Source organism: Ascaphus truei, chromosome 11 (genome assembly GCF_040206685.1).
Source record: "Ascaphus truei isolate aAscTru1 chromosome 11, aAscTru1.hap1, whole genome shotgun sequence".
NCBI classification, from domain to species: Eukaryota; Metazoa; Chordata; class Amphibia; order Anura; family Ascaphidae; genus Ascaphus; species Ascaphus truei.
The window spans coordinates 43,259,844-43,273,897 of record NC_134493.1 but is presented as its reverse complement, the minus strand read 5'-3'; the positions used below and the strand labels follow the sequence as shown (position 1 = coordinate 43,273,897).

The window sequence follows — 14,054 nt, the reverse complement described above, 5'->3', positions numbered from 1 at the left end:
GTTGAGGATTAGCTCAGACAAAGTCAACATCTTCTCCTGCTGGTGCTTACCGTATGGGTGGCCAGCAAGCCACATGGAGGGGGTAGCCCCCCTAGGTAGCCAGGGATGGGCTGCTAAGTGCGAGGTGGGGTCAGCTGGCCAGCGTCCGGAGGCGGTCAGAGCCGGCCCTCCTGTCACCATCAGGTTAGAATTGATTCCGTTAGTGGCATATCCTGCCGGGTGCATCCGAGCAAAGTCTGCCAGCTCCTTGCTTTCCCTGCTCAGAGAACCCCAAAAAACACAGCGTCAGACATTCTAGTCGCACCATCACTGGCCAGGAGATGCATATGGCGACACACAGTCTCGTTACGCACAGCCAATCAAGAGGCTCTCTCACTTAGAGAGTACAGATCCATCCCTAGAGCAGGGGCGGCCAACTCCAGCCCTCAAGGGCCACCAACAAGCCAGGGATACTCCTTCACAGGAGGTGCAGTCATCACTAAGCCACCTGTGATGAAGCAGGGATATCCTGAAAACCTGACCTGTTGGTGGCCCTTGAGGACTGGAGTTGGTCACCCCTGCTCTAGAGATGGCAAACCACTTGCGAGCACTTTCACGTCTCAGACAGGTCCACAAACCTACCTTCCCCCGTTGTTTCTTGGCATACAATGCTTCCACTGGGATTCTGGGTATTGACATGCAAACGAGAACGTTTTTTTACTCTCAATAATTGACTGTGTGTCTGGTTGTAGCAATGGCCAGCTTCACATTGCAAAGCCGTGTTAGCCAACGCCCCACTGATGGAGACCCAACATTTGGGAACTACTGTCTGTGAGTAGGGTTACTGGCTCTGCACTTCATTAACCCTGGCTGTGCTGGAAAGGCTGTGTAATATAGCAGGAGTAAGCTTACATGTTAAAATGGGCAAGAAGCAAAAGGTGACATTGGGTGCTCATTTGCATATCATTTCCCAGAATCCCTGGCTGCAGTGAAAGCATTGTATGCCAGAGATAATGGGGAAAGGCAGGGCTGTGGACCTGTCAGACATGTGAATGTGCTCACAGATTATACTTTGTGTCGCTCTACACTGCATGGTGGAGGGTTGTCGTCTCCTTTTTACTCACCATAACTTCAGGGGTGGAGACAAACATTAACTAAGGAGCCAGCTAGAATTTCTAGGAGCCAACTTTTTGTTGAGGAGGGGGGGATTGCTCGTGGCAGACCTCTTTCGATCTCTCTTACCCCCCACCAACTTTGATTCCTAAAACTTGCCCCCCGTCGGCAGCTGTGTGTGTGTGTCACAGTCTGACACACTCACTGGACTTCACTTCCTTCTCTCCCCTCCCTGTGTTGAGCAATACGGAACAACACAGGCACAAGAGACTATGTTTTATGTGAATGGTCGACCAGGCGCCTATGAAAATGCCACCCCAGATATATAGATATATCCAGAGATCTTTTGGTTACTGCGCTCACCGAAGCAACTTCTCCTGCTCCCGGTCCAAACGCCCCACCAGCAGCCGCTCATCACGGTGCCGGACACGCTCATCCCCGCTCTCCTCTTCTGCGCGCCCCATCCCTGTAATAAAAAGGGTGACAGGTGTTATGACCCAGGATTGTACCTGACACACGAGAATATTAACACCTCCAGCTTTTGATGGTTTCCAACGATCTTCATCAGACGTGCGAATCTGATGTACCAAGTGATAAGCAGCACCGGGACTCCTCGGGTCAATTTACAGCCATTCAGGAGAGATGTTTTATTGAGGAAAGGGAAGAGAAAAATGATAGGAAGAGACAACATCCCAGCAACTTGTACAAAAGCAATTACTACTCCTACTCCCAAAACTGCTCCCTGTATCCAAGCACAGAACGCAGCACCAGCCCATGCGCACGTCGTGAATGTGGCAGAAAGGCCACATTGCCAGGGAGCGTTTCCAATGCTTTGCTGCCTCTAAAATCAGGCTGTGCCCTCTGACGTTATACAAAAACTCATTTTGAGACGGTCAACATCCCGTACAATCCACAAAACCTGCGAGGAGAACGGCCCCAAATCGTGTGAAGACTGGAAACAGAGATTAAATCCCACACAATATTTGGAAACATGGGCCTTCAAATGCATACCCCCCATGGGAGGGGGGGTGTGAGCGTGTGCATATACACACACGCACAATTTCTTATGTTTTACCCAGCACCATGGGATGTCAGGTTTGGGGGCTCGCCTGCACATTGTAGTGTGTTTATTCCCACCGTTCCTCTCTACATTTGCTGGAAACCGCAGTTTCTCCCACATGCAGCTGCTGTTTTGCTTTACAGATTCATTGGCAGGGGAAGGTTTAATGCTGTTCTGCGTATGCGTTTTTTTCCCCAGCTCCCCAAACAAGGTGATTCATTTGCCGTACAGAAGTGTTATTGTCTCTGCTGAATGCACATTCTGTCCGTATATTACATGACGCACGCACCGCTTACACAGTCCAAATCAATTATGCAGAGGCAACACTGCAGCCCCGGTCTCCATGGCAACCCAGGCCTAGCACTAAACCCGGGCATTTTGCTGGAGAAACATTACAGATTAGTCATGTAAAGCCAGCTCTGTGTGCCTGAAAAGGCCTGCAAATTCCAACCCTCTCCACTCGCAGGGAGCAAGCTAATGTTATTAGAAACAGCCCCAGGCACAAGGGGCAGGGGTCACCCGGGCCATTATTTTATGCACCCAACCAACTCCGTTGCTTAGCAACAGATGCAGAGGCCTCTTAGAATTCCACCCGTGTTTTAGCTTTTTAGTCCCCCTCAGTAAATTGCATTTAATACAAGCTGGCAGGAGCCGGCTCACAGGCTGAACAACCCGCTGCCTGTAATATCACAGGCTGGGAACGGACAGGCGGCCAGCAGATAATCGCGTGGGGCTTTAATTAGACCAGGTCCTGCCCTAACGGCACAGGGTTATTAGACTGCCTCTGTTATAACGGTCACGGCTTGCGGAAAGGGGGAACCTGCTCGGAGCGTCCCATTCCCAGAAGGGATTATCTCACTCAAAGCCCCAGGAGCTGCATTTGCTCTGGGGCAGATTTATTGATTGTAGGTTCGGACAGCTTTAATGGACCTGCAGGAATGATCATTATAAATGTAATTAGTGAAACCTCGCAGGTCTCTTTGTTTTGTTTTTTAGTATATACACCGGGGGTTTGCACAGCTGTGTGTATGACAATTGCATCTATGTCAACCTCATCTTGGTCCAAATACATGTAATGGCCTGAAACAAACATTGATGTAATATTCATGGATAAACCTAAACAATATTTACCTAAAATAATATGATTTTCGTTTCTTAAATAGACAAGGGAGGCCAACAAATAATTGTTCAATATTTGGGAAAAGGAATATATATTTATATATTTCAATAGGAAGAAAAAACAACGTGACTACAGTTTTATGAGAAGAGAATTCTGACCTCAAGTGAGAGTACAGTTTTACACAAAATAAATCTATGTAGCAATCTTTTATTCTGATAAATTCCATCCCCGTGTGTGTCACATGGAAGTTCTAATACAGCTGTGACTCTTTTCCTAAACGGTGTATCCGCCGGTGCTGGGACTGTATTTGGCTTTTTATTCCAAGTGTTTTTTACATAAATTAATAAATCTGTTCGGTTGTATTAGATACGACTATAAAAAACAATTAAAGCTGCAGTTCAGTCAATATCCTGCATGTGTGGTTTTTTTTTTAATAAATCAGTTCTGTAGCAAGAAAAAATACTTTTAGCATTTTCTGTTTTACAAAAAAACAACTTTGAAAGACCAATTTTCTTGTATTCTATTTTAACAAGCATGCTTGTTCCTATAGCAATGATTTACATTCCCCATATTTAAAGATGTCGCCAAACTTTGCCGATCAATAGACGGAGAACGAATTGACCGGCAGCTATGCAGTTCTTTAGGTAATTAGAGATTGCCCACATGAAACTATTGAAGTAAAAAAAAAAAAAATTAAAAAAAAAAAAAAAAAGACTGAACTGCAGCTTTAATCTCTTAATGCCATTTTTAATGAGTTTTAAAGTATCCTTTGATTTCTAAAGCAGGGTTTAGCCCACCTGCCCAGCAGTGCAAAATCTGTGCAACACTGTTCTGTTTGTGATAATTTGTTGCCAATATTCCCAGCAGATTGAGCTGGTACCTGTAACAATAGATAATGTTACCTTAGAAATATAAGAATACATTGTAGCTGCTGAGTTACACTGACTGAAAAATTGATTGAAACTGAAAGGCGGCCATTTAGTGAACCGTGAGAAGCAGGATCACGGGACAACAAATCGATCGGCAGTTTCGGTAATTCGTTTTCAATAAAAGGTAATCAAAGGTGGCATATATTAACACTACAAAAAAGATTTTCTTTTTATTGGACCACCTCTAACAGGACTGTAAATGAACACTTTCAGAGTTGTTTTATGCTTACTCCATTTATAGTGATTGCTCCAAACCTCATATCTGAAAGAACAAATTCCCTCCCTATAGGTTCCCCATGACCTGGATCAAACATTTCTCCTATTTAAAAAAAGGAGCAACCCAAGACAGCAAATTATGTTTTTAAATATTGAATTGAAGCAGGGGGTCTCTGGTGCTGAAGCCCGATTCCAGCCCCAGGAACCCCCTGCTTCCGGAGATACATGCCTCCACAGTAGGTGCCGGTAGCTGCTCCAGCTCAGCACGCAGGGCTTTCAAGTATGAAGCTCCCACGTCACATGGGCCAATAGGAAGCTGCACATTTGACATCACGGATTCCTATTGGCCCGTAGGCTGGGAAATATCTGAAGAGTGGACATATTGTGAACCCTGGCATCAGGGAGCGGCTCCTGGCACCTAATTCCCAGGTAAGTATCTCCGGAGCTGAAATTAACGGCTTTAACCTCCCGAGACCCCCTGATTCATAATATATAGATTATATATATATATATATATATATATGTTTTATTTGGATAGTGATTGAAAAAACATTAATTCAGTCTGAGCTTACTAAGCCGACCATCCAACTCTATCATCCCTCCTCACGAGGTCCCATACATCCCAAGCACTATGCGATGTGAACCAGTACATTTGACATGACTTACAGCGCCACATAGTGGACTCCAGACAGAATGTCAAGTGGACATATTCCACGTCCAGGCTAGGAGTATTTGAATTGAATTAAGAATATATTACCAGCCGATTAGTCAGATATTAATAACATAAATTCAAAGCTCAGGTACCCGATGAGCAGCATGAAAAAGGAAACATACTAAAAATACACGGAGTGAACTTCAGCTGAGCGTATTCCGTTTGTAAACAATCATTCTATCCCAGGGTGCTCAACACCAGTCATCAAGCCCCCCCCCTCCCCCAACAGGTCAGGTTTTCAGGATATCCCTGCTTCAGCACAGGAGGCTCAATCCACCTGTGCTGAAGTTGGGATATCCTGAAAACCTGACATGTTATGGGGGGCTTGAGGACTGAGGTTGAGCCCCCCTGGTCTATCCAACACTGACACGGATTATGGGCAGCACACGTGATCCGCTAATTGGAGTCATGAAAATGAACACTGAAAGACGAAGCAAAAACAAGTAAAGCCAACCAACTGCTCCAACGCTTTAATCTTTGTCTAAAGACCATATGAACAATATCGGAGCCTACCAAGAATTACAGCTGCTGACCTCTGCACACCAACATCGGAACCATTACCGCGGGGAAACCATAGAAAAACCAACACCGCAGACCTGGCAAGGGGATGTGCATTAGGAACATGGAGGAGAGGCGCAGAAATTCTCGCCCTTACATTATGTTAGTTCAAGGAGCAGGAAGGGGATATTCTGAAAGCCGCTCATGCATTATGCAGGTCAGGGGCTCTCACACAGGGACAAACAAGCAACTGCCACAGATATCAGTGTCCTACCTTTAGAAGAGCTTATTTTACTTCCGCTGTTGTCCTTTTGCCGTGCGACAGCCACTGCAATGCCCACAGGCGGGTGCCGGACCTCCACCTCTCCCTGGGGGCCCATACTCTCCCGCCCAAATGATTTGGCACTCTCCGGCCTTTCGGGGTCCCACTTCAGGTTCTTCCCCCCCTGCTGTGACAGGCACTGCTGGATTTTGGCAGCGCTTAGCTGCGACGTGTCAGACTTCATGTTCCCGAGACCCCCAAACGGGCTTTTCTTGCCACTGCTCTGCCGTGCAGCTGCCTCCTTGGCAAAGCTGCCACTGTACTTAATAAGGTTCTGCATGGCGGAGCCCTCACCATGAGTGGAGGGGTGTAGAGCCTCAGCACTGGCCCGGCAGCTGCCCGAGGGCCTAGAGAGGTTGGTAGAGTCCAGATAAACCTTCTTGGCTTCCTCCTCTGCGCGGCTGGCCTGGGAATGTTGTGCCGCCAGAACAGCCATCTGTGTGGTGGCAAAGTTCCCCATTTCGAACGGCTTCCACTTCTGCTCCGGCAGCTTCATCTTGGAATGATCCACATGCTGCCGTGGGGAGTCAATCGCCCCGTACACCTTGCACGCTTCCTTAGCCCACTGCCCTCGCTCACAAGGGCGTGGGTCGTTGTCTTTGGAGGTGATCAAGTCCCTGTTCTCTGGAGAGACGAGTCCAGGTCGGTTCAAGGGGTCGGAGGCTGTCGGACGCTTGAGTGTGGAGCTGGACCGTATTACAGAACCCTTCTCCCTCACAGCCTCCACCCTCTTGGCCTCGCCATTAGAAGAGAAATCCTGAGGCAGGAGATGCCGAGACACGTCAGACCTCTCTCCGGGGGAGTGCATCATTCCGGCTTTGCTTCCATCCTTACCCTTGAGGTCTCGGGCCTGGGAAGCAATTTGTATAGGTCCGTTCCGCTCATCGTAGGCCTCAACTGAAGGCACGAAGGTGGGTGCAATGACCTTGTGCTCCCTCCCAGACTCTTTGGCCGGCGGGAAGATGGTGTACATGGCAGAATGGACGGGCTGTGGAGGGAATGTGGAGCAGGGAACTATTTTACTAGGCGGCTGTGAAGGGTGTGAGGAGGGACAGCTGCACGACATGTGCAAAGTGCCAGCTGTGGACACGACAGTGTCGCAGCGCTTAGCTCGGTCCAAGTGCATATGAGCCGAAGGCCTCATGTTCTCATCATGTCTGTTGGTGTCCTTGGCACATCTGTCCTGCTCAGAGCCCAGAGCTTTGGCCAGTGGATCCCCCCCAGCATTACAGTTACTCAGCAGAGACGTCTGCAGAGGGTTCTTGGACTTTGTGTCCCCACTGCTTGACCCACGGTTTGGCACGTGCTCAGAGAGGAACGGGGAGAGCCGTTCCCCTACCTTAGACACCCTCTCCAACCCACCCAGCTTTCTCTCCCCCTCAAGTTTAGTATCCAGGGTAAGATCGACCACACTACGAGTCCGTAGCTCATCCTTCAGTCGCCCATCCTTCCTGGAAGAGGGCAACACGAGCTCGTTCCTGCAAACTCTCTCCTTAGAGTCCTTGGTGGAGCTCTTGTGAGACTGTCCGGCCAGGTCCTTCTCGCGCAGGTGGGTGCTTTGCGTCTGATTGGCCGGCGCCCTGGACATGGACGTTTGGGGGTGTAAGGCCGACTGTCCAGCATGGCCCGATAAGTAATACCCATCTACAAAAGAAATATAGGAAACAATGAAACCCGTGCAGTGGCACCAAATGCCTCCATTACCAACCCAATGGGAAGTAAATGAAATTCATTACACAATAGCCAAAGTATCAGCTTCCTATAAGTAATAGGGGTTTTAGTACTAGACGCTTCAGTCAACCTTTGTTCCAGTAATTGGGTGTGTGCCGCTGGCTCTGCACAGGGCGCTCAATAATCAAAGTTTAGGGCTTTGCACTTCACTTATCATTTGCATTGCAAAGTCTCTGGAGGTATGGATTATCTTGTGCCCAAATTGCAAGTGGCGTTCGTTTTAATTTCACTTTACGTTTGCCCTGTGAATCACCATGTGATATAAAAATAATAATAATAATAATAGTTTAAGTGGTGATACTGTGCTTCATTCAGAACAGCAAGAAACCCCAGAAAAACATGCTCAGGGCCCTGCTAATAAGGCTGCATCTGGGCTGCAGGGACAGCAAGGTGCATCTGGGGGGTCAATGACAGATTCTGCAGCCCTAATTCCTCCCGTTTACCATGCCTCTGGTCATTACTATGGGGCAGAAGACAGCTGGCCAGAATCTGTGTGTCATACAGAAACTGGGCTGTTTTCACTGCTCTTTTCTCGAAGAAGCAGCGGCTGATGAAGACTAGAATAGTATTAACCCCTTTGTTGGCAGAGGAGCCTGCAATGCCATGTCACCTGTACCAAGGTGTTACCCTGTCACCAGCCACGGGACCAGCACTTACCTTTCTGTGACTCGAACAGACTGTGCTGCCCCAGCTGAGCCAGCAGGGGGCTCCCACTGCCCACAGGCTCCAGGTGACTCAGGGGAATGTAGGAAGGATACAGGCTGCCGGCCAGGTGAGAATAACCTGAAGCACAGAGACAAGGGCAGAGATAAGCAGTGAGAATCTGACCCTTCAGCTGCAGACACAGATAGATAGGATGCATAGAAATACACATAACCTCTACTCACCACATGGACAAGAGGACCAACATAGACATAGACACACACACCGTTTAGAGATTTCATATTTAAATATCTTTAACCCTTTTGGGTGGGGCACGCGGCAGCTCAAACAAGGGCTAGCACTGCGCCTCTGGCAGTACGGGAGTTACTGCTGCACTGCGCCTCTGGTATTGCGGGGGTCACTGCTGCACTGCGCCTCTGGCACTGCGGGGGTTACTGCTGCACTGCGCCTCTGGCACTGCAGGGGTTACTGCTGCACTGCGCCTCTGGCACTGCAGGGGTTACTGCTGCACTGCGCCTCTGGCATTGCGGGGGTCACTGCTGCACTGCGCCTCTGGCATTGCGGGGGTCACTGCTGCACTGCGCCTCTGGCATTGCGGGGGTCACTGCTGCACTGCGGGGGTTACTGCTGCACTGCGCCTCTGGCACTGCAGGGGTTACTGCTGCACTGCTCCTCTGGCACTGCAGGGGTTACTGCTGCACTGCTCCTCTAGCACTGCAGGGGTTACTGCTGCACTGCTCCTCTGGCACTGCAGGGGTTACTGCTGCACTGCTCCTCTAGCACTGCAGGGGTTATTGATTCTAAGCTGCTTGGAAAGAGACTGCAGAATTATTACATTTGGATCAATCAGATAAAGAGCGATTGCCTAGGGGAAATGATCAGTTCCCATTTATCACTGAAGATGTCAGCACCTCTTTCCTTTACTACTATTGTGTGACGCAGGCAGCCTGAAAACCGCCCCTGATAAAGAGAAAACGAGCAGAGAGGGCATGCAGCGTAGGGAGAGAAGTGAGCCCGTCTAGGGTGTGTGCGTGCTGGGAAATATACAGACACAGTAGGTAGATATATTCCCAAGAGTCGCAGCGCAAGGAGAGAGCGCGCGCAGGGAGACCACAACAAGGGATGTCTTCCCCTAAATGTGCAGTCTCAAAAAGCTTGCAACAACAGAAGATATGAACACGGGGATTCTCCAGAGTATACTGAATTAACACACAGAAAACAGCTGCAGAGAAGATGTTAAAGTATAGATACCACAGAGGTCCCAAGAGCACGTGACGATTCCCAAAATAACCCCAGGGGATACACACAATCCACAAACCCACTAATCTCCTCTCCCCCACACACAGGCTCAGACTCCCTTCATGTTCACTGTTCTCCTGACAGCCCATGGACAGTCAGATGCTTAGGAGAAGGGTCTGCAGAGCTTAGCTCTCAGGAGACAACATCAACACAAGACACATCACAAAAGAGCATTATCATCTTAAAAGAAACCCCTCTCTAGGGTGTGGATAATCCCTCACTAATCTATTGGGGGTGAGAGATCTCCGATACCTCCTCCCATAAACTTGCTGTGAATATGCAAATGAAGAACCATACACTTTCCAGGAGTGGGAGTAGGTGACTCTGGGGGGTCATTCTAATGTCTCACAGACACACCGAGGGGTGCTTCATTTTACTAGACACATCGTGACAGCTGCACTGCAGTTACACTGCAACTCACTTTTCTACCATGAAATGTTTATATACAGCAGTGTTTTTCAACCAGGGTTCCTAGGTACCCTTGGGTGTCCCTAAAGGGTTCCCTGCAATTTTCGGGTCATTTGAAAATTGTACCAAATACAGAAGAATCTACAATATATCTGATCTCAGGCGCGCTATTAGAGAGGGTTGGGGTTCCTTACAATGCATCGAATCTCAGACGCGCTATTAGAGAGGGTTGGGGTTCCTTACAATGCATCGGATCTCAGACGCGCTATTAGAGAGGGTTGGGGTTCCTTACAATGCATCGAATCTCAGACGCGCTATTAGAGAGGGTTGGGGTTCCTTACAATGCATCGGATCTCAGACGCGCTATTAGAGAGTGTTGGGGGTTCCTCAGAATTTCACAATATAGTTATTGGGTTCCTTAACCAAAAAAGGTTGCAAACCTCTGATAGACATGCCATGGTTGGATAGAAATGACACCTGCAATGGTTGGGTAAAAATGATACCATCAAAATTGTCTTTCCTACAATCTAATACAGACCAGTCAATACCCAGGGAAAGCCCTGAGGTTACAGACTGATCAATGCAATGCCCTGGGGAAGCCCCAAGGTTATCAAGTACATTGCAGAGCATCGGACTGTTTTAGGGGTGATCTAAGTGTCAGAGGCCTCATTGGTTTGTGAGTCTCATATATAAACTCTCGGGGCAGGGACTTATTTTCCCCAATGTTATATTTATCTCCTGATGCCCTTATCCCATCTGTAGTATTTTTATTATATAACTTGTACTGTAATTGCATTGTGTGCAAAACAAGAATAGACACATGAAAGTGTTGATTGTTACACACAGACTGGAAGCTTCCTCTTCCTGCAATGTGTGGAGAGCAGCGGACGTCTGCACAGACTAGTTCCAGGAGGTTATGCAACTAGTCCTGGGTTGTGTCTGCTCTCTGATGGCACAAAGAAACATTCTGAGAAGACAGGAAGATTGGGCAATTCTTGGAGTGCAGTTTAACCGCTTCATCCTGAGCCGGTTTGTAAACATGATGAGCTCAGCAATCAGCAGGAAGTGTGGCGACCAAGGAGAAGCAAAAAAGGGTAACGGTTATCTTCCGATCTGGGCTTCGGGATAAAAGCAGCTCCCTCCCCCTTCCCACACACACCCTCCTGGGCTCAAAACAAGTCTTTTGGGGGATTTACAAGGAGCAAAGTTACATGCCAATACACACACACGGAAACGTGCCCATGTACATGCAACACACACATACAGGAGCAGGTGTGTGTTGCATGAACAAGGGCACATGTGTAACACATACCTGCCCTCGTACATACAACATGCACACAACACACACACGCCCTCGTACATGCAAACATACCACACACAAACACACACACGTATCCATTTACATGCCGTACACGCACACAAACACACACACGCACATTCAGTTTGCCCACTGGAGAGGAATAAAACAATGATTAGCGTTACTAAGATGCAAACCAAGACTACGTACCCATTGTAGCAAAACCAGGCTGCACCTGCAGCAGGAATGCGATGATACAAACCCCACGGAATCCACCAAGAGAGCGGGGCCTGTCCAGGCATGCGGGGGTGTGCACAAAGCCCCACTCACTCCCACAAACTACAGAGCACAGCCATCGATCACCTCTCTAGTCAAAACATCCTCATTATAAGCAGTAGACAGACATGAGGGACAGAATATATGAGGGATCTCTGAACCCCCATCCACGGTGGAAAATAACTCATCGCCTTGCAAAGAACACATGGTGCGTTGCATTTTATCCCAGCCCTGAAACAATATATAGATACTAAATTGGTCCACTTTCTATTCAACACCTTATCACACGCACTGCATGTTAATCAATGCATTATACCAGGGGCTGCCAACTCCAGTCCTCAAGGGCCACCAACAGGCCAGTTTTCAGGATATCCCTGCTTCAGCACAGGAGGCTCAAAAGGTGGCGCAGTCACCGATTGAGCCACCTGTGCTGAAGCAGGGATATCCTAAAACCAGACCTGTTGGTGTCCCTTAACTGGAGTTGGCAGCCTCTGCATTATACCAACAACAACCCCTTTGTTTGTAAAGCTTTTAATGGCAGACTGCTGTCCTTCATTGATACACTTCTCACATTACATCATACTTCCTGAATTATATTTACCATAGCATCACTAAAGCGCCGCGTTCAGCTGCCGCAGAGAACCGTCAACTCGCATCAACAGGGCAGAAAAGACCATTCTAGTGACAAATATAAAGATCCCAGCCCATCTCTGGCTTATTGGGCCGACGTGCGACTCTCTGCATGGACACCCAGTCACTGCTTCCTGTGACTTACAATCGGAGCGCACAGCGCTGCCTCAAGCTTCCAAAACATCATTATGTGTGTTTGTTGATTAGGGATGTACTTTAATTTTAATGTTTAATTGGTAACCAGAGATTTCCATGGAAAAACAAGGCGATGACCTTCAGTGTTTATAAGAGCGAGGACAGCACTGAGATGGTTTCACGTGTAATCCTCACTGCGCTCTCTGCTCAGGTCCCCGCAGGAAGGTTGCACCTGGCAGGCTCACATTACATACAAGTATTATACTATTCTCACTAGCCTCTGATCGCCATCCCACCCCACACTGAGGTCAGAGGAAGGAGACCACGTTTCCAGGTGCAGGCCACAGCTAGACCTTTCTTGTGGTGAATTAACATAAAGGGGAATGCGCATTTTATAACCTGCAGCATCTGTCGTCGTCGTCCCTGAAAAAAGTCTATGAAATAAAAGATGGAGTCTATGTAGTCTTGATGTATACACGCACAGAGCATGTCACTGAAATTCGCCAATTCATTAGTCCCCCGGCCGCCTGAATTAGAAGATTATGACAATAGAGTATGAGGAGATGGTTTTCCCTCTTGTGAAAAAGAACTGGCAAATGGTTTTTCACTGGGCTATTTCTTTGCCTTCCTCTGGATCAATAGAAGTATAAATACTGGATGAGTATCTCACCCAGCTACGCGTTAGCAAATGTTGAACTCGGACAATTTTTTGAGACAGAATTTGGTCTTTAGCATTGGCAGAACAACCTGGGGGGAATTCACTACTGCACACAAACATCTGGTTTCCAAGAATTTCCTGTCTCCTGGATGGGTTTCAAGCTCCGGAACATTTCAGCTGAGACTGGAGCTGAGAAGAGTCACAGGCAGGGGAATCAATCTGACAAGTATCTAAACGATACCAGCCCTGCTCACATAGCCCCACACACGGAGGAGTCAGAGTGAGGCTTACCCCCCTATAATCCTCTTCTCCAAGGACTAAGGGACACCCCAAACTGTTCTCATATTGCTGTGAGGGCTAATTATATTAACCACGTCACGGTCATAGTGTAATCCCCTTCACCATGTATTTACGAGAGAAAAAGGGTACCGATCCCTGAAGTGATCAATACACACTGCGGACCTAACCCTGGTTTAAAATATTAGACTGTAAACCCATCATGTGCAGGAACAAATAGTTTAAAGGTGCAGTAGGGGAAAGAAGAGAAGAGAACATTCACCGCTAGATTAAAAAAAGTCACGTATGATGCGTTCATGCAACAAACGCATGGTGCGGCCCCCAGCCTGAAAGACCCCCACCCATCGGAGAAGCAGAATGAATATAGATCAGATTTATACACACACAATAACTGTCTATAGTGAGATACACACACACACACACCTTGGCAATGATGTGATGTCATTTAGACATCTCGTGTCATAAGCAATGATTTCTGATCAGTGAAACGTGTGAGGTCTGTGCACATCACTGCGATTCAATTCTTTCATTAAATATTTTCACTGCCAGGCATCCATCTAATTATTTTCTTACCAAAGACCCCTTACTTCTGTGGTGTCACTATACTAATGTATGCGCATCAAGTCTGAAAGAATTCTGCCGAGACATCAGCACAGAGACGGCTTCCCCTGAGAATCACTGTGCTGGTGTCAGTGGGTCAGGCTCGCCCCA

At 47.8% G+C, this 14,054-nt stretch overlaps 1 protein-coding gene across 13 annotated transcripts in view; it reads right to left on the bottom strand.

Moving 5' to 3' along the window:
* Positions 1–14,054, bottom strand: part of TNRC18 (trinucleotide repeat containing 18) — a 59,364-nt gene that overhangs the window by 30,673 nt on the left and 14,637 nt on the right. For all 13 annotated transcript variants that reach the window (XM_075565928.1, XM_075565938.1, XM_075565930.1 and 10 more), the window contains 4 exons: positions 8,338–8,463; positions 5,902–7,593; positions 1,456–1,558; positions 51–256 (listed from right to left, as the gene is read on the bottom strand). In XM_075565928.1, coding sequence (XP_075422043.1) covers positions 51–256; positions 1,456–1,558; positions 5,902–7,593; positions 8,338–8,463 — 2,127 coding nt within the window. The remainder of the gene's footprint in view (positions 1–50; positions 257–1,455; positions 1,559–5,901; positions 7,594–8,337; positions 8,464–14,054) is intronic.